A 26,472-nucleotide genomic window follows, 5' to 3' on the forward strand; every position below is an offset into this window, starting at 1 on the left:
CCATGACTTGAGCGAGGCACATCGTTCCTCAAGTGCTGTCAGACTGCGAGACTGGACCTCACTCTTCTCACTCAGTTTCTGTACATATAGAATAACTATGCTTTACACTAGCCAGGGAAGACCATGACTTGAGTGAGGCACATCGTTCCTCAAGTGCTGTCAGACTGCGGGACTGGACCTCACTCTTCTCACTCAGTTTCTGTACATATAGAATAACTATGCTTTACACTAGCCAGGGAAGACCATGACTTGAGTGAGGCACATCGTTCCTCAAGTGCTGTCAGACTGCGAGACTGGACCTCACTCTTCTCACTCAGTTTCTGTACATATAGAATAACTATGCTTTACACTAGCCAGGGAAGACCATGACTTGAGCGAGGCACATCGTTCCTCAAGTGCTGTCAGACTGCGAGACTGGACCTCACTCTTCTCACTCAGTTTCTGTACATATAGAATAACTATGCTTTACACTAGCCAGGGAAGACCATGACTTGAGCGAGGCACATCGTTCCTCAAGTGCTGTCAGACTGCGAGACTGGACCTCACTCTTCTCACTCAGTTTCTGTACATATAGAAAAACTATGCTTTACACTAGCCAGGGAAGACCATGACTTGAGCGAGGCACATCGTTCCTCAAGTGCTGTCAGACTGCGAGACTGGACCTCACTCTTCTCACTCAGTTTCTGTACATATAGAATAACTATGCTTTACACTAGCCAGGGAAGACCATGACTTGAGCGAGGCACATCGTTCCTCAAGTGCTGTCAGACTGCGAGACTGGACCTCACTCTTCTCACTCAGTTTCTGTACATATAGAAAAACTATGCTTTACACTAGCCAGGGAAGACCATGACTTGAGCGAGGCACATCGTTCCTCAAGTGCTGTCAGACTGCGAGACTGGACCTCACTCTTCTCACTCAGTTTCTGTACATATAGAATAACTATGCTTTACACTAGCCAGGGAAGACCATGACTTGAGCGAGGCACATCGTTCCTCAAGTGCTGTCAGACTGCGGGACTGGACCTCACTCTTCTCACTCAGTTTCTGATAGAGTGACCATGACCAGTGAGGCACATCGTTCCTCAGTGCTGTCAGACTGTACTGGTAAGGTTCATTGAATGAGATAATCTTGAAGTTGTGAAGAAGTAAAAATATAGAATGTTTATGCTTATCCATTTTTTACCAATATAATAAAAATATATATTTTCAAAATTTACTTAAAATGTTATGAATGTTCACAATAATTTTTAGAAAATTTCACAAATATTAAAATTAGAAGATTATACTAATTTTTAAACAGAATTATTTTACTGGGTGTTTATAAATAGGTATCTAAGTTTTAACACTTTTTTTTTTACATATAACTTAAAATTATAATTCATACATCAAATCAAAGAACAATTCAGTTTTGTTTGTTGTCACTTGTGCGCATGCAGACGCAATGTTTTCTCTGCCATTTGTTAGAAAGTGCTAGTAGCAAAAATGGTGTTCATGAACAGGGCTTTTTTGTGTTCTGCAGTTTGCAAAGACTGAATCTGTAGTAACTGTGCAACGTGCATTCATATATAGTTTGGTTGCGCTTTTTCAAGTGATAATAACATCCGTAGATGGTATCATCAGTTTGAAGATACTGGCTGCCTTTCAAAGGGAAGAGTATGGGACGACCAATGGTTAGTAAATAGAGAGATGAGCGAGTGAGAGAGACTTTCGCGCGTAGAAATCAGTGCGCAAGACTAGTCATGAATTAGCAGTTGCAGTGGATGACTGTGAAATGCTTACAAGTATGTTCTTGTGGTTTGCAGTTGTTACAGGCTCTAAAGCCTCCAGAGTATGGTTTACGTGACAATTTTGAAAACGAAATGTTGTTGCACGACAATGAAGATTTTCTGGATCATGTTGTTTTCAGTGATTAATCAACATTTCACCTCAATGGACATATGGAGACTCACAATGTGTATCTGGGGCTCAGAAAACCCTCGCAAGATGTTACAATTGGAGCGAGACTCCCCTAAATTTAATATTTTGTGTGCTATATTTAGGTGAAAAGTTTATGAGCCTTTCCTTTTTGGAGAAGGAACTGTAACTGGTATTTCTTGTCTTGATGCTCTAGAAGTATTTCTATTTCCTCAATTGAAAGACCCGATGAAGAACCAAACATCATTTGGCAGGAAGACGGTGCACCGCCTAACAGGCACAACTCAGTACACGATTGGTTGAATGTCACTGTACCCGATCGCTGGATTGACCGCAAGGGGCTAATGACAGAGCTTGTTTCGCATGGCCTCCACATTAATGTGATTTCTATCTTTGGGGATTCATAAAGGATTGTGTGCATGTGCCTCCGCTACCAGCTGACCTACCCGACTTAAGGAACAGGTTTGAAGCAGCTGTTGCGACAATCACCCCAGACACATTGATCAAAGTTTGGGAAGAACTGGGCTATCGACTTTATGTGTGCCGTGTGACGAATAGAGCTCACATAGAAAACTTGTAAGCTTGCAAGTATAACTAATTGAGTTGCTCTTTAATTTCATGTACTAACTATAGTTTTAAGTTTTATATAATAAATGCTACAAAATGTTAAATCTCAGAATCATTATTTTAATTTAGTATTAGATTTACAATATTTTTACATAAAATTTATTTGATAATGTCACTAGTATTTTGTACCTTTGCTACTGTAAAAATGATACAAGTTGATAAAGTTTTATCACAGAGTATTCATTCTCAAATAATGAATGCAGTATATATTTTTTTAACTTTTTTTCACATTTCACAGATTATATGTATGATTCACAAATACATTTGAAAGAATTATCACTGTAGTTGTAATATGTTTGTAAACAAACAAATGTAAAGTTTATAGCAGAAGTTCATCCACTTTGTACTTTTTATGTAAGTAGAACAGACATCAGATCATTCTGTAATCCCGGAAGGGTTTTGTTGGACAATATTAGCCGAATGAAAACAATGACTGACCTTGACTGTAGCTTCCTTCTCTTGCAGCACCATCTGCAGCCTCTGCAGGTCTCCCTCGAGACTCATCCTCTGCAACTCCAGCTTGGTGGCTCTTGCCTCGCTACGACTGAGCTCCTCCTGCAGTCCTCTCCTCTCCGCCTCCGCCCTCGACACCGCCTGCCTCATCTTCTCCAGCTTCTCCTAGGTGCAGAGTACAGGACAGGTATAAGTGGTCAATCTAAATATCACCTTCGACATCAGCGAGTAAATTTCTAACTTTGATATTAACACGTTCGCTGCTAAAAATCCCTATATAGAGTTCCGTATCTGCTGAAATTTTTTAAATATATTTTTACCTACTTTTGGATGAAATATGATAGAAATATATGAAAATTACTCATTAGTCACAAAAACTATCACTCTCTACCATTTTGGGAATGCGGTAACTGTGGTTACCGTTAAATCCTGAGGACAGTCTTCCTTGCCAGCTGGTAACTCTAGTTACCGCTCGCACTAGGGAAGACTCTTTTATGGCAGTGGGAATATTCCAAATGAATACATCGAAGCTAAGTGAACTGTATTTTATTCGTTTTAGACAAACATAACAATACAATATTTATATGTAAATGTGTAAACCAAAATTAATGTAAAATTTTATAAAAATATGAAAAAGTTTATATACATCTCTGCTAACCCACTCAAATTCAGTTATTATTTACAAATATTTGGTGAGTAATTATAACAAAACATATTTAAATGTTTACTTGAAATGATTGTAGTTTACAAAAAATATTGTAGTACATAAGTTTATAAAAATATAAGAAGAAAGAAGATATTTATATCTTTCTTATAGTTTACTAAAAAGTTTATCAAAAACGTTTTTATCAAAAAAGTTTAAAAATCAATATTGATACAAATGTGTATATAAATCCTAACCAACCCACCCAAAAGTCGTTTATTATTTAAAAATACGCCTAAAACTTGGTTGATGTACACCACTTGGTCCTGGGGGAAGATCCATTGATTGAGCAACATCACTTACTACTAAAAACACTTAAAAATCATCAAAAATAATGAAAAAGTCTAATGTGAAACGAAATACAAAAAATGGGGGGGAAAAGTACCTCCCGAGGAGCGAGAAATATAGCATTGTGATAGCTCGAGTGCTGGCCGCACACTGACCTCATTTCAGAACAAAGGCTCTGTGGTAACCATAGTTTATCGCCCGCTCCTTAGCACATCGTAGCAGTGGTAACCAGAGTTACCGCCCGCTCCTAGCACATCCGTAGCAGTGGTAACCAGAGTTACCGCCCCCGCTCCTAGCACATCGTAGCAGTGGTAACCAGAGTTACCGCCCCCGCTCTTAGCACATCGTAGCAGTGGTAACCAGAGTTACCGCCCCCGCTCCTAGCACATCGTAGCAGTGGTAACCAGAGTTACCGCGCCCCGCCCCGCTCCTAGCACATCGTAGCAGTGGTAACCAGAGTTACCGCCCGCTCCCTAGCACATCGTAGCAGTGGTAACCAGAGTTACCGCCCGCTCCTAGCACCTCGTAGCAGTGGTAACCAGAGTTACCGCCCCGCTCCTAGCACATCGTAGCAGTGGTAACCAGAGTTACCGCCCGCTCCTAGCACATCGTAGCAGTGGTAACCAGAGTTACCCGCCCCCGCTCCTAGCACATCGTAGCAGTGGTAACCAGAGTTACCGCCCGCTCCTAGCACATCGTAGCAGTGGTAACCAGTGTTTACCGCCCGCTCCTAGCACATCGTAGCAGTGGTAACCAGAGTTACCGCCCGCTCCTAGCACATCGTAGCAGTGGTAACCAGAGTTACCGCCCGCTCCTAGCACATCGTTAGCAGTGGTAACCAGAGTTTACCGCCCGCTCCTAGCACATCGTAGCAGTGGGTAACCAGGGTTACCGCCCGCTCCTAGCACATCGTAGCAGTGGTAACCAGGGTTTACCGCCCCGCTCCTAGCACATCGTAGCAGTGGTAACCAGAGTTACCGCCCGCTCCTAGCACATCGTAGCAGTGGTAACCAGAGTTACCGCCCGCTCCTAGCACATCGTAGCAGTGGTAACCAGAGTTACCGCCCGCTCCTAGCACATCGTAGCAGTGGTAACCAGAGTTACCGCCCGCTCCTAGCACATCGTAGCAGTGGTAACCAGAGTTACCGCCCGCTCCTAGCACATCGTAGCAGTGGTAACCAGAGTTTACCGCCCGCTCCTAGCACATCGTAGCAGTGGTAACCAGAGTTACCGCCCGCTCCTAGCACATCGTAGCAGTGGTGGTAACCAGAGTTACCGCCCCGCTCCTAGCACATCGTAGCAGTGGTAACCAGAGTTACCGCCCGCTCCTAGCACATCGTAGCAGTGGTAACCAGAGTTACCGCCCGCTCCTAGCACATCGTAGCAGTGGTAACCAGAGTTACCGCCCGCTCCTAGCACATCGTAGCAGTGGTAACCAGAGTTACCGCCCGCTCCTAGCACAATCGTAGCAGTGGTAACCAGAGTTAACCGCCCGCTCCTAGCACATCGTAGCAGTGGTAACCAGAGTTACCGCCCCGCTCCTAGCACATCGTAGCAGTGGTAACCAGAGTTACCGCCCCGCTCCTAGCACATCGTAGCAGTGGTAACCAGAGTTACCGCCCCGTTCCTAGCACATCGTAGCAGTGGTAACCAGAGTTACCGCCCCGCTCCTAGCCACATCGTAGCAGTGGTAACCAGAGTTACCGCCCCGCTCCTAGCACAATCGTAGCAGTGGTAACCAGAGTTACCGCCCCGCTCCTAGCACATCGTAGCAGTGGTAACCAGAGTTACCGCCCGCTCCTAGCACATCGTAGCAGTGGTAACCAGTGTTACCGCCCGCTCCTAGCACATCGTAGCAGTGGTAACCAGAGTTACCGCCCGCTCCTAGCACATCGTAGCAGTGGTAAACCAGAGTTACCGCCCGCTCCTAGCACATCGTAGCAGTGGTAACCAGAGTTACCGCCCGCTCCTAGCACATCGTAGCAGTGGTAACCAGAGTTACCGCCCGCTCCTAGCACATCGTAGCAGTGGTAACCAGAGTTACCGCCCCGCTCCTTAGCACATCGTAGCAGTGGTAACCAGAGTTACCGCCCGCTCTCCTAGCACATCGTAGCAGTGGTAACCAGAGTTACCGCCCGCAGCGAACGTGTTAACAAACATATTCTGAATCTTATTGAATTCACCCATCAGTAAAATATTTTTTTAATAACATAATATCTTTTTATTTTATTTTTTTAAGTACAGAACAAACAAACAAAAATCAATATTAAAGACAAGAAAATACAGGTGAGTTTTCCTAGTTTTTGTCTTCACGTTGAATCTCTTTAAAGTAGTTTTTTTTTCAAAAGCTATCTGAGCTTGAAACAAAATTATGATACATGTAAACAGTAAATAACCATTTATTAATTCATATTTGTACGCAAGAAATTAATACTTTTCTTACTAAAGTCAATAAAACAAATAAGTGCATATTTTTATATTTTATAGTTTTTACTAATCTCTATTGGATATCATTCCGAAGTCAAACAAAACTTAATGAAGTTTTCTTTTATAAACATTTTTTCAACACACAATATACATAACACAATAAAATAGGTTTTATTTCATAACAAATTTATTTTTTATTTTATTTTGAGCTAATCAAAGTGACTTATACTCCTTTATATTAATTTGTATTTATGATATTGTTTTAACCGTGAAAAAAGCCAAACATCCGCTACTATGAGAGCAGACTGTGAACGTAGTACGCCACTACAATAACTATATAATATAAAATGATAATATGGATTATTATTCATAAGGATTAAATTTTCAGCCTATTTTCCATTAAATGTACAAAAAGTATAACTGAAAGTGACCGACCTCGCACTGAGCCTTCTCCTCTGAGCCTCCACTGAGGCTCAACTCCAGGCTGGTCACTCTCTCCCGCAGCAGCTGACTCTCTTCCGTTTTCTGCTGGAGAGCTTCACTCTGTCAGGTAGAAATACATTTATTTATTTAACACAAGATACCAACCATCTATAAAATAATAAAATAGAACATGACAGGAACAATACTGTTATCAGCGTTACCAACAATATTGATATTCAAATTCAAAAAACTTTATTCATATAATTTGTACAGTTACATTTAAAATTATACAAATAAAAAATGGCATCAGTCATATTTTATTTAAAATATTTTTATATTTCCATAAATTCTTCAAATGAATACAACAATTTATTGGTTAAAAATGTTTTAAGGTGTTTTTTAACAATAAATCATTTTCTATATTGAGTAAGTCTTTTGGAATTATTATTAACTATAAACTTAATTCCTGCCGAGCTTGGTTTCTTATAATGAAATTCCAACTAGTGTTTATGTAGTGCCAACTGGTTTCTAATTCGAGTAAAGTAGTCGTGACTTGACCCTAATCGAGGTAATTTGTATAAAAGATTAATAATTTGTATAATCGAGGTAAACATTTGATCTGACTATCATTACTGTTTCAAGTATATACATTCCATAAACAGTTCAGATTCCCAATTTAGAAAAATAATCTTTCACAGAACCCCGGTCTTTTAAATTTAGTTTTAATCTAATTGCCTTTTTTAGAAGTTTGCAGATTTTTATAACTAGTGACCCCATACAATGTAACACCAAAGGTTTATTTGAGAATGTATGTGGGCATAGTCAATGGTTTTTTTTGAACTTCTACTAAATACTTTTGATTTTTTTTTTTAGTTATTTTATTTTTACTGCAATTAATCCAGGAAAGTCTTTACAATAACATAAAAGAGTGCATATATTATTTAAGTTTGAAATATTCATATTTAATAATATTTTGGTATTTATTACTAGTCATTGTTTCTTGAATTTATTGTTATCATTGTTGAGTTTTGGTGTTATCGCTTACATTAATCTCAAAGATTAGTGTAATATGTGAGATTTGAAGCTGTCACAGACTTGACTCCTGGAATCTGGAGTCCATATCCTTTTGAAGAGAACAAAACCCTCTTACAATACCTACATTATGTGTAGAAGACTCGGATGCTCTACATGCCTTGGGATTGTGTTTACAACTAATCTTTATTCTTTATTGAACATATTCTTAGAGAACAGTACAATCGTCAGATTTTATTTTGTTACAGCATGTTAGAAAGTTCTGTTTAAAAATTCATTTATTGTGTAGAATGGATGGTCTTGAAGCCAGAGTTTTAGTTTGTGTCCAAACTGCAGTCGGTCTCTCCTCTTCAGTTCTAGTGGGAGGGCGTTCCACAGCTTTGCTCTGACATACGTTGGCTTCTTCTCCGTGGACGCTAGGCGGTGAGCTGGAAGATGGTAGTTTGCAGCATGTCGAGTGTTGTAGTCATGTTGCTGTGCTCCAGTCATCACTTCATTGGGTGATTTCAGGTGTACGTAGGTCATAGCTTCTAGGATGTATAGGTTAACCAAGGTGAGAATCTTCAGTTCTTGAAAGGCTTGCCTGCATGATTCTCTTGTGCGTAGGCTTGCAAGGATCCGAATTGCTCTCTTTAGGTGTATTAGGACAACATCGTAGTGCACTTAATTGTGTACCTAATGACTCAATGACAACATCTCTTGATCTCGACTACACTCGGTTGGGATACCAAAGAGAGCTCTCTAGTGGTCAAGGTGTCTCAGATGTTGAAACAAAGATGATCTATAAAGATTCATGAATGCCTTTATAGAGCTCAGTTTGCTTACTCTACTGGTTTGAATATTTTGCAAACTACATTTACAGCAGATTTAAGAGTACACTGACTCAAGTCAGAGATCTATACAGGTACATGACACGAGCTAGAGAGCACACAAGGCCACAGCTATTGAAAAATCTTTTTTTGGCTGGGATCAGGTTCATAAAAAATCTCATTGAAATACCAAAATTTGAAAACAATCGTAACAAGCAGTCATCAGAAAAGGTAGTCCTTACCTGTGCCTGCAGAGTTGCATGCTTCTGACCCAACTTGGCCTCCAGATTGCTCTTCTCCTCCTGTAGCTGTCTCAAGGAGGTCAGAGCTGTAGTCAGCTTGCTCTCACTCTTTCCATGTACATCCTGCGCCTCCTGCAGCTGCTTCTTCAGTCCCAGGATCTGAGTCTTCAGGTCATCCTGTGGTAAATATCAGTAGCTGTCAGTACTGAAAGTCTTGATAAAGACAAAAGGTCCCACTTTTCTTCTTCACAAAATGTTATTTTTATGAGGCACAACTTATTGATATCTGGCCGTGTAATAATACAAAAAATGGCTAAATATCATCATTACGCTTCTACAACTTACAAATTGTTCTATTATCCAGTTTGGCTTTGGCGACTTCATCGCCATACATTTATTTGTGCATCTTTAACCTTGTCCTTGTTAAGTTTTTATGACACTGAAGAAAAGGATATTTTGTAATCCTCATAAGCATTCTATTTTTATAATATATAATGTTGGTAAATGTCCTAAATTCTTTTGTAATTTCAAATAATGCATTGTCTAAAGTTAGTTTTAAAGAAAGAACTAAGAACCCATAATCCATGTCATAAATCAAATGAAGGAAACGTCTTACATCAAATATGAAAAACATTTGCTGTACAATGGATTAAAAATTATACAACACAATTTCAGATTCAATTAAAATGGAAAGAAAAATAAATGGATTTAAAATTGTTGCTTTTAATATTTACTAAAACAAACACTTTTTACGGTCTTTGAAAATTTTAATCAATGTAAACAATAACAATAGTTCCCCCAAGAAAAGATTTAATCGTTCATTGTTCTTCAACGAGTTAGTTTTGGACTGTGTTTTTTACTCTTTTATAATTTGCATGGCTGTCACTGTAAATTTTCTTGATGGAATTGCTAATAAATTGTTATAAGAATAATGACTAATGAATATTGTTATTGTGAAGTAAACAAAATTTTGATACATACTCTCTCCCTTTCAATCTGCGCCACTTGATGCATGAGATTGCGGACTCCCTTCCTGACCACCTCAGGATCGACGTCGAGGATAGCGTCTCCTCTAGCACTGTCGCTGTGGTGGTCTTGGGCTACAAACATACATTCATTGAATGTACTTATAAACATTCTGTTGATATCCTGATTTAAAAATTAAACACCAATAATATTTGTAATTTAATGTAAGCATTAACTTGCTTTTACAAGGTGACTCTTTGTTTAAACTTTGTTATTGACGATGAAAGGTTTGAGAGGAAACAGGATTTCGGACATATCGTTTAATGTTACAAAAGGTATACCGTGACACAATGTTTCAAGTATTGGAACTTATCCTCTTTGTCAGGTGGGGGGAGAGAGGGGGTGTTAATACATACAAAAGTAAAGAATAGAAAGAAGGGAAAGAAAAGTATGTTTTAAACACAAACTTATTCAGGCTAATACATAAAATTAGCAGACCGCTAAGTTAACCTTTGGTTGAGGTTAGGCCACTTTGGGTACCAATATTAAAAAAGAACTAACTAGAAAACCTAAAAAGATTTTACCAATGAAACAAACCTCAACCAACAAAATCCAAACACACACCATGACACTAACGTCTAGGATCAAAACATAGGGCCAGAAGCGCTTTGCCTTTACCCTTTCCCCTACTATCCATCGCTTTCCTGTCCCATTGTTTCAGATGACATGACACGGTACCAAAGAACGAGCTGACATTCATTTTCTTGTTAGTATCCCACATTTACCTGTGCTGGTGTGACGTGTAATTGTGCTCATGAATTCTCGTACTCATGACTTGTGCTCGGGACTTGCATCCTGTGCAGTGACAACACCTAGACTGGACCTCAAGCAGCTTTTGGGTATGTTTGATCCTTTTCCTTTCTTCTTTCTGTTCTTTATTTTGTATGTACTAATACCTCCCCCACCTGAGGAAGAGGATAGATTTAATCCTCGAAACGTTGTGTTATACCTTTTGTAACACGTAACAATGGCATATGTTCGAAATCCTGTTATCATTCCAAGCTGACTCTGATGTATAGCCCCAGACTAGACACGTGCAGTTGGGGACCAAAGTGTTTGCTGCCTTCAGCCATATCAGCTGTCCATCAGAGCCTGCATCCTTCCTTCTCCTACCACTAGATCATAACTTACCCTGAGACTTGCAGCGGACTGGGCTCCATCGCCGGGAAGGACTGGTCAGCTTGTAGGGCAGACTGACGCTGCCGTCCAGCTGTATCCCTGCTATCCTGCGAAGAGTGGATCCAACACTACTCAGCTTCTGTTCAACATCCTTCTTTGCTGACTCTAGCTGCATCAACTGTCCGTCCAGAGCCCGTACCCTCCCTTCCGCTCCTCCTAGTCTTGCCTGGAACGAGTTCCTTGAGCTGAGTGTTTTGTCGAAATTAAACATCATCAAATGAGTTTACATTGGGAATTTTGTGTCCACAACGTACCTTTAGCTCTTGAATCTGCTGAGTAGCATCGGCCAAGCAGACCTCCAGGTTGTGTCTCTGGTCCTCCAGCTTGCGCTCTCTTGCTCTCCCATCCTCCAGCCGCACCACTAGCTCCTGTTCCCTTCCTCTCCAGCGTTCCTCCTCCTCATCCCCTCTTGTCCTCAACCGCAGCACCTCCTGTCTTGCAGCCTCCAGTCCTGCATCCAGCTCCATCACCTTTATTTCATGTATAAATTTTATTACTTAATAGGGTACTTGTTGTGGAATTTAAGATGAAACTTTTTTTAACCTTAACATTTACATCACTACTATCATTAAATATAAGTTGACAAGTCCACAAACTAAATATACAGCTACCTCCCAACTTAATAGTTTGTGGGATATTTTGATATGTCATCCTACCTTTTCAATTACAATTTCGGCTTTGATAATACTACTGGCAAATATTCCAATTTGAGTTTTTGATTGAACATTCAGCATTCTAGACACACAAACTTTTCACGATTAATGTGGTCAGTTAATTTAAAATCTAATTAAAGTTAATATTAAAGTTTTGTTTTTTTTAATTCGAAACTAAAATTTTATAGACACGCATTTGAGTTATTTTTTAACAGATTATGGATTATAGTAAGAAATTACTAAAGGTAAACCGCTTACAAAAAACACTGGGTGATTTAAGTTCACATAGGGTGGGGTAAATAGCCCTCTGCCACTGTGATGCCGCCCTCTGCCAGTATCCTCACCACTGCTCGGCACTTGCCTGCTTGCTCTATCCCCTGACCTGGCCACTGCCACTTAACGGCTAACCTCACACCAAAAAGCAAGCTCCTTGGATATGTTTTATAGCTTCATCAGTTCATTCAATTAATATTTTACGCTTGGACTGTGAAACTTGTATACGCCTACACACAACCGCTGCAGTGTACACAAATGGTGTGGGTGAGACATGATTCCCACAGCTGATAAACAGAGACAAGGACATACTCGTCCCACTCCCGAACACTGCACACCACTCTCCCTCCTGTACACGGATGCTCAGATATTTGTTTCTGCGCAGATTTCTTTGTGAGCGGTTTATCTATAAAAATCATTTGAGCTATTATACTTTAGGACATTTTCATTTTTTGCAAAAGACCGAGATTTTTAAAAACTTTTTATGGATAAACATTTTTTTTAATATTGCTTGTATGGTCACCAATAACACAAAAACCCCCAAATTTTCAAAAACCGAAATACTCCATGAATTTTATTTTGGCCATTCTTACATTTGCAGACACATAAGTACAAGTAAACACTTTCCAATCACCATTTTTTTTTACTCAGTGGGGCCTCCCATAAATTTAAAGTGGTAACAACAAATTATTCCATTTGACCTTTTAAATTACATGTAAGATATCACAGATCAAGAAACAGAAATTCCTAAATAAAACTTTTTATAAAAGTAGTCATTGGTATTAGTATGTATTTGTGTAGCATCCAACTGTGGTTGTTACCAACACAAAAGTAAAGGAAAGCCTTTGGCCTGACTCCACTACTCTCCCTGCTCTCTCACTCCTTCCAGTACCTGCTTGCGCAGCTGATGACTCTCTTGCTGGGCCCTCTCTCTCTCCTCAACCTCCGTGTGAAGCCTGGCCTGTAGTTCCCGGGCCTCCCCTTGGGCCTGATTCAGATTCAGGGTTATTCTATTTATCTCCTCCTGCAGCCCTTGGCTCTGCTGGCTTCCCTGGCACATCTGCTTCTCCATCTCCCTGTTCAGCGTCTGCAGCCGTGCCCTCTCCACTTCTAGTGAAGTCCTCGTGTCTTCTAGTGCTGCGACAGTCAGTTTATTTAATTTCTTTTCACACACATAAACATAAATTAGGAATAGGAGAAGAAAAATACAATACAATATGAATATACCAGCACTACAACTACAGACTAAGATTACATACATGATATCTTCTGGAAGGCTTCCTCTAGAGTACGAGCTTGTTCTCGTTTCTCCCCTTCGCTGCGTTTGATGGTCTCCCGCAGCTCTTTGTTACTACTGTTGTACTTCTCTTTCTCAAACGTTGCGTCACCCAGCTGACGTCTCACATCAATCAGCTCCTTGCGCAGCGACTCACCTCCGTTCTCCGCTGTGGACAATCATTCAACATTACACTACTTTATTCAGATTTACATAACATTCTTAATAACAGGGGTGGGTACCCAGCAGGGATCACTCCTAGCTGGTTTATACCTTCAGTTGAACCTACCACTGGGCACAGCAAAAACCGATGTGTCACAAATCTGGGCAACTTTATGGATGTCCAGGAGTGGTAGATCACTAACCACAAATGTCGAGATTCTGGGATTCAAGGGCAATTCGATAGGTATAGTCTACTGCGGGAGATGATTGTTGGGGTTGGTGGGGTTACTAGCCTCAACAAGGGTGTGCCCCCCTGCCTACTTTGACTGGAGAGGCTGGTTCAGAGCTGGCCTTCCCTTCTTCTGGGGGGACATGACTTTGAGATTAGTGCCCTAATTCTTCCTCGTTGATCTCGACAAGAGGCGGCTCCTACTCCCTAATCTTACCCATCCTGAATATCCTGTCACTCCGGAAGCAGTGCTAAGATTCTTATAGGACTAAGTGCAATTTATAAGCTTCTTGTCCTAAGATAACAAAAATAAACCAAAAAAGGGTGGGTTTAACATGAAGTTTGGAGGGGTCACAACTGGGAAATCTGGGATTTATGAAATACCTACCATGGAATGAGGTGTCCGGGGACTCTCCCCCGGAAAATGTTGAAAATTACACATCTTAAAACACATTTAACGCATTTTAGAGCCCAAAATGTACCTTTTATATCAAATTAAAACTAAATAAAATACATGTTAGGAAAATATTTGAGGAGAGGTTATGACCCCTGTGATCCTCCCCACTAAATCTGCCACTGTTCAGTAGACGGTTAAAATATTTCTGTACTTTCACAAAAGTAGTTGATACCAACTACTGTATACTAAACAAGTAAAACAAGAGAATGTTGTAATCTGTAAATAAGAGTGCTGTATAACAGGTGGGGTTTTCTAACAGATATTAAGGTTGGAAGTGCAAAAGAATTTTGTGAGCAATTGATGAACTAGTATCTTTATTCTGAGTTAAGAGTTGTAACCTTTGGATAAGAGGATGTAAAAGACTATTGCAGTGGTAGAGATGTTGGCATTTTGGTTGAGGAGAATACTATGATTGGAAGGAGGTTTATAAAGATTTAAGATCTTGTGGTCATTCATGTGACTGTTCATACATTTATAGAAGGATTCAGAAATTGGATGTATGTATTAGTCAGGGCAGTATTTGCATTTTACTTGGTAGGTGGTCAAATAGCATTGCTTGAGTATGGTATATATGGCAGAGGTGTAGCTGGTGAAAGTAATGAATGGTTTTGTAATTTTTTGACAGTGGTAAGAATTTGGAGTTTGGTACTCAGAGTAAAGTATGGTTAGGGTCAGGTAACGCAGAATGGACAAGCACATGCTCGTGAGAATCTACGTCTGCGATATAGGAGTAAGACGATCAACATTTTCACAGATAGTCAGGCAGCACTGATGGCGCTGGACTCTTGTGTGTTCAAAGCCAAACTTGTCTGGGATTGCTAACAAGTCGTTTCTTCCTTTGTCAGAATCAACAATGTGACTGTTGGGTCCCAGGTCATGGGGGGATCCCTGGAAATGACGGAGCTGATGCCCTGGCCAACTGGGGCTCAGTGTCAATTATGACAGGCCCTCAACCGTTCTGCGGTATTTCAAGGTGTGAATCCTTTGGGGCTGTCTCTAAATGGGTTCGCGCTGAACATGAGAGAAGGTGGAGGTTGCATCCGGGCATGAGAATGAGCAGAATGGTACTACAGTTGCCTTCCTCCAGGGTGGCGTCTGATCTTCTCTCACTAAGTATATCAATGTCTTCTCAGGTTATAGGTCTGATCAAAGGACATGGTCACCTGAAGAAGCATCTTCACAGATTCGGTATCCTTCAGGAGGATCCGCTCTGTAGAATGTGCGAAGAGCAGGAGGAAACTGCTGAATACTTGCTCTTTGATTGTCCTACCATAGCAAGGGAGCGGTATGCCATCTTTGGTAGTTTGGACAAGGGTGGTAAATTTCCCCAGGAGGACCTGATAGGTTGTTTTCGGCGGTTTGTGGAACTGCTGAAATCATAGACTGGTAGACCTCATGGTGTGATTCCGGGGTGCGCAAAAGGCCCTTGAGGCTTAAGTGCGTGGCAATAGGCCATCCCATAGAAGAAGAAGAACTCAGAATGGACACATAGTGGAGGTTTCAGGATTGTTGAAAGGTACGGATTAGATTTTTTACAAGAAGAGTTAGGATGTGATGAAACCTTCACTTACTATCAAATTGAGGCTAGATATACCAGGTTTGCAATTGGTAATCATCGAGATTACCTCCTCTTCCAAAAACCCAGATTTACAAATTTAAAAAAAGCACAATTTTTTGTATTTTTGTAAGTTGATAAATAATTGTAATGGAAATTAATACATTAGATCAAACATTCTTTTTGAACCAAATATTTATCTCAGAAGAAATTATTTTTAAATGCATTACTAATTTTTTTAATAAAATATTTTGCAAACATTGATCAAAAGATATTGTTGGTGCATTATTATTCCATATTTTGTTTTCAATTATTTTTGCACAGTGATAACAAAATTAATGAAAGCACTATCAAACAGAGCTATATATAATTCATAGCCTCCCTTTGTTTTAAATTATAATTGAAATATAAACAGTTATGTAATTTTATAACATGTTTTCCTTTATTTCCATCTCAAAAACAGTAAAGAATGTGAACCACAACCTACATTCTTTGAGTCGTCTCTGAGTTTCCTGCAGCTGAGCTTGGAGGTGGTCGAACCTGTCCTCCGAGAGATGCAGCTGAACCTTCAGCTCCTCACATTCCTGCAGGGCTGAGTCTCTCTCCTTCCTCGTCTCCTCTATCTTGTTCTCCAGCCTGATCTTCTCTTCTTCTGCCTTCACCCTGCCACATCATCCACCACATGGTATATTCACAAGAGTGGTATATTCGATAGGTGCTGCCATCGTCATGGCAGTTTGGTGGGCTTACAGAACACAATTAGTGATTTTTTACCTCTTAACTTACATATAGCCTGCCCTAGTAGCTTTACTATTGGATATTAGAATGTAACTTATCAAGCTACTGTCCTCTTCCATAGAAACTTTAAATCTTTTTCAGGCACATAAACACTAGTTGTGTTTTGAGTGTAGAAGTTCCCTCCTCACTGACCACAAAAAATAAATTTTGGATGTACACAGGACAACTGGAAATACATTTGAATTTCAAAAAGACAAATATAAATCTGGAAATTTGAAAAATAACTGAGAGAAATGTGGAAATCATGTTGAGCATTAACTGCTTGACCATGTTCAAAAATATAACAAACCAAATAGTGTCTGCAGTCAAATCTTAACACAACCTTAAAATGGAAATCTTCCAACAATCTTGTGTGCAAGGGTCACAAAAAGAATTAGGAGCATCTCAGTTTTGAGAGATGAAAATCATTCAAAATGTTTATCGGTGAAACTTATTATAACATTCCAGACATTCAAACTCTATTTTAATTAGACAGAAAAACATTTTATAATTTCAAGGAGTAAAATTATCACATTCAAGAGTGGCAAAACTGCAACATAACATTATATCTATACATTCATGACATTGTGATAAAAGCGCACCTTGCTCTGTATTGGAATCAACTTAAAATGAGTACTTATATACTACTAACATGTATTATTCAAGATGGAAATAAAATTAGTAAATACAAATTAATAATTGTTAATACTGCGACTACAAATGAGACCGATGAAAAAAATGTTACAGTCCTGAATATGAAAAATTAAAAAGAATGAACATTACTCAAGCAATCGAATATGAGTCATTATTGTTCATTTATAAAGCAGTTAAAACACAAGGAGAGAGTATGATAATGTAAGGAGAAGAAAGGTCGGAAATAATAACAGCTTTCATTGTCTTAGTTGGTTGTTAGATCAACAAATTCATTAATAAAACTACTCAATTAAGTCGAACAAATTCAGTTCCTTTCAATTTTGTTACAAAACTTCTGAAGTATATGTTTGTTTATACAAATCTAATCAAATAACATTTATTTCCACATGTGATTTGGAAATATGTTGATTCACTTGAAAACAGAAGTAAATATTTTATATTGAAAAAGAAAACAAATGTAGCATTTGGATATCAAATGGTAATACAATATACAATAATATTCAAGTAATACAATTTAAAATATTTAACATTAAATAATTTAAAGCTAAATAATATTAAAAACGTTATATCACAAAGAAATAAATCAATATATTGAAATAAAAAAAGCAATTTCAATAAAAAATATATATATACCTAGTGAATATAGCTTTTATGATTCAGTTCATTTACTACCTAATTTATTTATTTATTTATTAACGGACAAACCATTTTACAATAAATTACACAATAGCTGATACAAGCGAATTTCTGTATAATTAAAAATAACATAGGAGAAGAGCCCACATGGGCCTTAATGGCTGTGCGTAGGCTCGAGTTGAAATTTTTAGGATTAGGCATTTTACCTTGAGCAGCAGTGTGTAGATTAATTTTATAACATTTTAAAGAAAGAGAAAGTAGACAAAACAAATAAAGATATTGAGTGAACAAAAATTAATAAAAATAGGATAATTAATTATGTAAACAGATTTTTCTATCTTTAGTTTGGAGAGGAGAGGAGAGGGGACAATCACATCAGTCTATGTCCGTCTGTAGTCAACAGAGGTAAGTGACTCTGCTCCTCACTGCTGATTAGAATCAAAAACTTCTTGACATTTTTCTTTAAAACCTCAAAAGAGGGAGAATCAAACAGCTTGAAATTTCTAAAACGATTAGAATAATTTCTATATAAAATAAATGTTAGATAAAAACTGTTTGTTGTCAAAAATGATTAATGTTGGTTAATAGTGTTAATTCCGACTATATTTGCATATCATGTGTTATAAAAATGTAGGATTATAGAAAACATTGAGATTAAATGTTTGTAAATATTAATAAATAAAATAACATTTTTTAATTGGCAGAATTCCAGTTTTTTGAAACAATAAATCAAAAGATGTCTTCTACACTTCGCAAAACCAGCTTTTAGGATAAATTTCTGAACTACGGCTAAACTTTTAATAAGTGAAGAAAAAGCACCCCTCCCCCCCAGCTAGAATGCCATAGGAAAAAAGGATTGTACATAAGTATAATAAACGATTTTAGTTTCTTCAAACCTCAAAATGTCATTTAACTGTCTAAAAGCAAATATATATTTTCTTGCTTTATTTTAAAAAAATAATGTGATCTCTCCATTTCATTCGAGAATCAAACACCCAAATCTGAATTTTATGTAAGAGAAATGGGCATAAATTTAGTTTTTGAAATGTTAATACACAAACCTGGCCTCTTCAGTCCTAGCCCTGATACGAGCTAGTTCATCTCGCAGTGTATTTATGGTGGCACGGTCCTGTTCTGTCTTGGCGGTGGAGTCTCGCCGCAGTCTCTCCGCCGCAGACCGTTCCTCCTCTAACTCTCGCTTCAGACCACATAACTTGTCCAGCAGGGCTTGCTGGTCATGGTGAGCTGGAACATGAGTGTAGAGTTCATGGTTATGGAGTTGTTACTAACACAGTTGTTAAACACGACTCTGGTCAGTTTTTAAACACGACTCTAGTCAGTTGTTAAACACGGCTCTAGTCAGTTGTTAAACACGGCTCTAGTCAGTTGTTAAACACGGCTCTAGTCAGTTGTTAAACACGACTCTAGTCAGTTGTTAAACACGGCTCTAGACATGGGCGGAGGTACCCTAACAATCACATTGTTTGACAGATAACTAGAAACAGAAGAAGAATGCCACTTTCAGTTACAAACAAATTTATTCTGTGTTACAAAAATTCTTGCCTGAAATGAAAATGTATTTTTCAGAGCACTGAAATCCCAAATTGTAATGTATAATAGTATGAATGACAATAGTATTTTAGTGCTTAGTAACAACTGTTTTTATGTTATCTGGGAGCTGTGGCATATCGCTTAGTAGAAAGGAGACTCAAAACTTGTAGTGTATTTTATTTTAACCTTTTGAAAAGTAAGATATCATGCAGGGCTAAGCTGGCATTCAATACACAATAATACGAAGCAGCCTGTTGCAAACCGTTGTCCTAAACTAAACCAATGGGCACAGCAAAAACCGATGTCTCACAAATCTGAGCAACCCTATGGATGTCCAGGAGCGTCACATCACTAACCGTAAATGTTGAGATTCTGGGGTGCAAGGGTAATTCGATAGGTCTAGTCTACAACTAGTGGGGTTTGTTCCCTACCTCAGAGGTTCTTGCTAGCCTCAACAAAGGGTGTGCCACCCCCTGCCTGCTTTGACTGGAGAGGCTGGTTCAGAGCTGGCCTCCCCTTCTTCCAGGGAGACATGACTTTGAGATTAGTGCCCTAATTCTTCCTCATGGATCTCGATAGGAAGCGGCCCCTACTCCCTAACCTGAATATCCTGTCACTCCGGAAGCAGTGATAAGGTTCCTATAGGACTAAGTGCAATTTATAAGCTTCTTGTCCTAAGAGAAAAAAACATTCTTTTGCCAGCTTTGATGATTATATATTCTCTATAGAAACTAAATCCCATTCAATCCCGCTCAAACATGTTGCTACATGTCATAGAAAAATTAGGAAAATTAAAAAACACTGATATTGTTTGAAGATGTATGAGAGTCGTGTTGTAAGTAAAAATCATTTTGTAATGTACAAAAAAGTATTGTACTTAAAAGCTATTATTCATTATAAGTTCCTCATAAATTTAAACGATTCAATAAACTTCAATGAGACATATTTTTGCATTTAAAAACCAAATGATAGAATAGACATCACAGTTCACAGGCTTATGTTTTCTATAATTAACAAGGCAGAAAATAATTATTGTACAGCCACATATACTAAATAAATTGATAATAAACGATCAGCCAAGAGATATGGAAAACATGAACAATTTTATACAGTATTATAGCAACAACACATAACATGGAGGGTTTCTTCAATTACTAAGTCACACTACTTGTCAACTGACATTAAGTTGAATAAGTACTACTTATTTGTTCAGTTATACACTTTAGTAGAGCAGGAAAGCCACAGTAAGATTTTGTCAGATATTTGGTGAAACACATTCATACAACATGCTTTTTGTTATTTTCCAATCAAAAAGTCTCTACAAATAGAATTCGAATTCATAGGAAAACAAAAAGAAATCTCAATGTAGTGTTGTTTTATTATTGTGGGAGTCATTACATGAATTTTTCTTGAATTCACATCCAACACCTTTGTTGACTGGAATCTGTCAACGATTGTTGACTGATTCCTTTAAGGTATACAGATTTTATATTTTATTAATTAATTTAAGTTGTATCTAAATTTTGAAAAATCTTTAGAGGTAGGTGTAACAAAATTTGAAATTACAGAAGTCAGTCAGTTGTTACTAGATTCCAGATTTTAGGAATCAGGAAGTTGTAACTAGATTACAGATTTCAGGAATCAGACCGTTGTAACAAGATTCCAGATTTCAGTAATCATGCAGTTGTGATTCTAGATTTTAGGAATCAGTTAGTTGTAAATAGATTCTAGAATTTAGGAATCATACAGTTGTAACTAGATTTTATATTTTAGGAATCAGGCCGATGTAACTAGACTCTAGAATTTAGAAATCAGGCAGATGTAACTAGATTCCAGATTTTACGAATCAAAGTTGTAACTAGATTTTATATTTTAGTAATCAGGTAGATATAATTAAATTCTAGAATTTAGGAATCAGACAGCTGTAACTAATTTCGAGATTTCAGGAATCGGGCAGCTCTAACTAGATTCCAGATTTCAGTAATCATGCAGTTGTAATTAGATTTTATATTTTAGGAATTAGGCAGCTGTAATTAGATTCTAGAATTTAGGAATCAGACAGCTGTAACTAATTTCTCAGGAATCGGGCAGCTGTAAGTAGATTCCAGATATTAGTCAAAAATCTTTTAGAGATTTCAGTCAACAACAAAATTGAACGTGAATTTAAGAAACATTAAAGAAAAGAAATATGCCAAATAGAAGCAACATACTGATAGATTAAACAAACATTGGGAGTGGCAATTAACTTTGTGCTGTGTTGTATATGACTTCAATTGTAGTATATTCAGGTAATTAAATGAAAAAAGCAACATACTTTCAAAATTGGCAGATAAAATGGAAATTCATTAAAATGTGAGAAGCTTATGTACACTGGTCGCATTTTGAGAAACCATTATCCCAACAAAGCAGTAAAACTACAGTGTCGTTCGGCATGCTCATTCAGCTTTCAGTATTCATATTTACAAACAGAACCATATAACAGCACTATTTGAATGTGTATACATAAAGAAGTGTTTACGGCCAACATAATCCTTGTAAGCTTTAAAAATAAAGAATGTGTAAGTAATCTAAATTTTACAAATTACTTTAACTTAATTATGATAAAACTTGTATTATCTATAATTGCAATTAAGGTCCTGATTAGGCTGTGTATTTTGTCTACGAACTTTTAATATTGATGTTCCTACGTACAACTAAATAAATTGTACTTGTTAATATTTATTTCTTCTCACAATAATAATTCTTAAATATATTAGGAATCACTTATGAAATGCTTCAAATGCACATTTTAGGACTGTTAAAAAATAACTTGATTTAAATAAAGCCTTAAATTTTATTGCGTTAATCGGAGGATCAAAGAACACATGAGTTGCAGAATGTATAAAGTACGAAACATTCAACTTATAAACTTACGTAAAAGCCAACAGTAACTTGCATGTACATAAGTTTATTATATTAATCAATAAAAGGATCGGAACACGTAAGTTGTACACATTATTAGCCAACTACTACCATAGCTCTTGTGTATATGTAACTCTTAATAATTCATGAACAGTTTCTTAAATTCTACAAAATTTTTCCTTACGAGTAATTTTGTTTCCTTAATTGTTTTCATAACATTGAGACATGTGAAAAATGGCCAACAATTACAGAACATTTCGACACAATGTTTGTGTATGTATTGTGTAAGTATGAGTAGCTATAAATATGTAAAATTAAAAGTATGTATCTAGTTAATTTTTTAATGTAAACTTTGTGAAAAAAGACACATGGTCAAAACACATAATAATATTTGTTGTAACATTATTACTTTTGTGAACGATTTGGAAAATAGTCCATCACAGTTGTTTTAGAGAATCTCTTGTGGATTTATCTAACGACTCACACAACCGAAAGTCAATCCTAAGGTCTCCACAAGTTCACACACGACGACATGCTCAAACTCAAGAATGTAACTTACCGATGAGCAGAGCTTGTTGCTTGTCGTTCTCCGCACGGACCAGGGCCTCCTCGTGTTGTTGACAGATGTTCTCGATGTGTTTCTCCATCCCCAGTATCCTCTCGTTGAGCTGCTGGATCTCTCCGTCCTTCTCGGAGCCCAGCTGGAGCACAGTAGCTTGCAGACGCTTCTCCAGGCTTATTCTCACCTGGAACCCATGTTATGATGTTTACAAACAAAGGTGCTAAGTTTTGGCAGCAAATTCCTTTTGATGGATCAGACTTTCCAAGGTAAAAATGTTAGATGACTAGAGTTATCTAATATCTTCCTTAATAATGTATTCCTTCTTCTTGTAAGGAACTGCTTACTACCATAAAGTAAACCCTTGAGGAGCCTTTGTAAACCCTCAAAGTAAATCATGAAGCCTACAAATTTACAATTTTACAATTTACAGCAGTCCTGGTTGTTTATAATAACCAACCAGGTCCTTCTGAGGAAATTCACTACCCTTGTCCAGCAGGCCAAAAATGGCACAGCATTCAATTAACACAAACAAATATCAAAAAGCAAGTGTTCATTATTTTCCTTAAGCTCATTACATCATTTACAGAGCGGTGGTGAATTTTTCCCAATCTGATGTTTTTGACATTTTGTGAGACTACCAGTAGGTTCCACAGTGTATAACAGGTCTTCAAGACTTCAGTGCATAGCAGTAGGCCACCCAAAAAAGAAGAACATGACAAATTTAGAAGTAGACATTATATGATAAAGGTCAAGAAAAAATTAGATGAATTTGACCATTTTAAGCTGAATTATGGTGAAACAAGTCTATAAGGAAGATTTTGGACAAGTTAAGGAAAGTACAAAAGACGTTGGATATCAGACAGAACATAGGAGTCAGTTAGGAGTAAATAAGCAAAGCTAACAGCTTTCTCTATTGAGTACGGCTTTTAAACAAAGGATTCCTGTTTGCTCACCTGTTCCTTCTCATCAGTGAGCTTGCGAACGCAATCCTCTGTGTGCTTGCGTAAGTTGGCAATGGTCTGCTGGTAGTCAGCCTCCATAACTGCTGCTTGTTGGGTTAAAGTTGCCTTCATCTCTCTTGCTCTCTTCTCACTGTTCTCCAACTCCTTGTTCAGGCCGACAGACTTGTCCCTTGAGTGCCTCCTGGGATTACATAAAACAGTGCAATAGTTAGTTAATAAGAAATGGCTGAAGGAAAAGACATACAGTAACTCAAACCTATGCATGAATATCAATATCACTGAGTTCTAGCTCTAGCTATAACCTAAGAGAATGGTAGGTTTTATTGCTTTAAAGTATTTAAATACCCTCAACATATGATAATAATGATTTATTTCCATATCAAATTCACACAATTTTTTTCAGTTTGCAAGTATGGAAAATATCAGCTTTCCTTAAACCAGTAATGTTATAAGAATAGCAATATAGAAAAAATTTTAAATATCAGAGTCCACCTTTTATACATTTCACACAAAAAAATATATCAGGCTTATGCAGTATTACTCTTTTTTACATAAACAGTACTAGAACATAAATTATGATGAAAGCTATACTAACAACAATATAAATCATCAAAAAATAACACAAATACACATAGACTACCCTAAAAACTGTTTAAAAATTATTAAAAAATCTAAACTGAAATAAGAATAATAAATATAAACAAATATATAACAATAACAAAAGCAACTCTTAACACAGCTAAAATTAAATAATTAAAAACAAAACTGACAATTTTGGTAGTCAACATTCATTCAACCCTATTTTATATTATTAAAATAAATAATAAACAAAACACTCACAACCTAAACAGAGCACTCAAAAACATATACATAAAAACAATCAGAAATATAAATCCTTTAGTTAATTGTATTTATTCTTTCACAGAAAAAAATTTTGTTGTAATAAAGCTCTTAACAGATAGTAAAAAAATGTAAAAAACAATAATTATTTAATTTTTCCTCAATTTATTACAGATTAAAAAAAAAAACAAAATGTCATATAGTTCATGAGTTATTATTAATACCACTAGTGAGTGAATTACAACACATATTCCAATAACTCATTTAATTTTGTGAGGCCTTTCAGAATCAAGGATTCCATTGTCAGGCAACTTCATTAGTGGAATTAATTTCAAATATTTCCTTTGCTCCAAGACTCTTCATAAGTTTTTATGCTTAACTGACACAATAAAAATGATTGACAAGGTACTTTTACTTAGAAAATAAATTGATCATTTTAAAATACAATTCAAGTTCATATCTTGAAAACGCTGCAGATACAGAGACTTGCCTGTTTGATGAGCAAATCTTGCTGTTCTTTCTCCAGATACGCCCGTTTGTTATCTGTGGCTTCAAGGTTTGTCTGGGTGTCGAACAGAACCCCCTCCAGCGCCTCCTTCTCACTCCTCAGTGAAGCCAACTGCTCCTGGAGACGCTGCAGCTCCTTGTCGTTGCCCTCCAGCATCACCTGCCATCATGACAGTACATTCATGTATCAGTTTGCATTCATCATAACCTCAGTGGTTAGGATACCCCCTGTATAACTATCTAATTGCTCTTTTACTCATGTCTAGTCAAAGTGTAGTCTCTATTTCTACTTTGTATATAACCAAGAAACAAAATTAAAACAGCAATAAAATATTATTTTTATTAAAGAAAACTCACAACTATCCAATAATTTTAATTTTTTCACACAAGGTCTTTCTGCATCAACATCAAATATGCTTTTCTCAGGTGTGAATCAACAATTTGAAATAGCATATATATTTTACAATTTAAGCTTTATTCAGCTGAATAAAGTTTTAAATTGTAAAATATTTATACTATTTCAAATTGTTGATTCACACCTGACGATGGCATCTTTGATGTCGAAAGGCCTCATGTGAAAAAATTAAAATTATTGTATAATTGTAAAAAATAATAATATCTTTAATAAAAATAATAAAAACTAGTTTTCTCACTAAGAAGAGCTCCTCCTTCAAAGCAATAAAATATGTTATCTGTGTTCATAATGAAGCAAACTGTTGATGGTAAGTCTTTATGTTTCTTATAAATTATTTTATTTCAAAGTATAAATTTAATTGTGTATTTCATGCCAAATCCCCCATGCAATTAGCTCAAATAGTAGTTTTCATCACTAAGAGCAAAAGCGGACATGTTTGGAGGAGGCGGAAGCCGAGGTTGGAAATACGATCAAGTACCTAAACACAATTTTTTTCCTTGTGATAAACGATGGTTTTTATTACACAGAAATAAAAAAAACTTAAATACTTTTTATTTAATTTTTATTGCATTATAACTAAACATAGTAATACTAATAAGTTCACATAAATATTAAAAAAACATCTGTTTTTTTGTATTTTATTCTACTGAAACAATAACAAAGTTTGAGGTTAGAGCACTAAAATTACCTGAATTGTGAACCAGCTGATTTTTCACATCTATGTTATAATGCAACGAAAAACAATCACCTTATAGACCAACTTAAGTATAAAAAACAGCTGTAATTTGTGCAGTATGATAAAAACTTGTTTTTGTATTGTTGTTGGCAAAATTGCTAAAAAACATATTAACCTAATTATTTCATTTTCAAGTACAACTTCACTTTCAACATAATTTTATACTCATTTTTAATCCACTCGTCCCTTACTATTATTTCT

The 26,472-nt window shown here is 37.1% G+C and overlaps 1 protein-coding gene across 1 annotated transcript in view; it reads right to left on the reverse strand.

Annotated features, from left to right (window-relative positions):
• Nucleotides 1-26,472, reverse strand: part of LOC124363773 (rootletin-like) — a 42,092-nt gene that overhangs the window by 5,708 nt on the left and 9,912 nt on the right. The window contains 14 exon segments of the mRNA XM_046819035.1: nucleotides 2,982-3,161; nucleotides 6,850-6,957; nucleotides 8,921-9,097; nucleotides 9,902-10,020; nucleotides 11,078-11,291; nucleotides 11,380-11,595; nucleotides 12,944-13,188; nucleotides 13,311-13,496; nucleotides 16,218-16,393; nucleotides 18,859-19,042; nucleotides 22,809-22,995; nucleotides 23,765-23,926; nucleotides 23,928-23,954; nucleotides 25,104-25,280. Coding sequence (XP_046674991.1) covers nucleotides 2,982-3,161; nucleotides 6,850-6,957; nucleotides 8,921-9,097; nucleotides 9,902-10,020; nucleotides 11,078-11,291; nucleotides 11,380-11,595; nucleotides 12,944-13,188; nucleotides 13,311-13,496; nucleotides 16,218-16,393; nucleotides 18,859-19,042; nucleotides 22,809-22,995; nucleotides 23,765-23,926; nucleotides 23,928-23,954; nucleotides 25,104-25,280 — 2,358 coding nt within the window.

The sequence above is a fragment of the Homalodisca vitripennis genome, chromosome 5, assembly GCF_021130785.1.
Source record: "Homalodisca vitripennis isolate AUS2020 chromosome 5, UT_GWSS_2.1, whole genome shotgun sequence".
Taxonomy (NCBI): Eukaryota; Metazoa; Arthropoda; class Insecta; order Hemiptera; family Cicadellidae; genus Homalodisca; species Homalodisca vitripennis.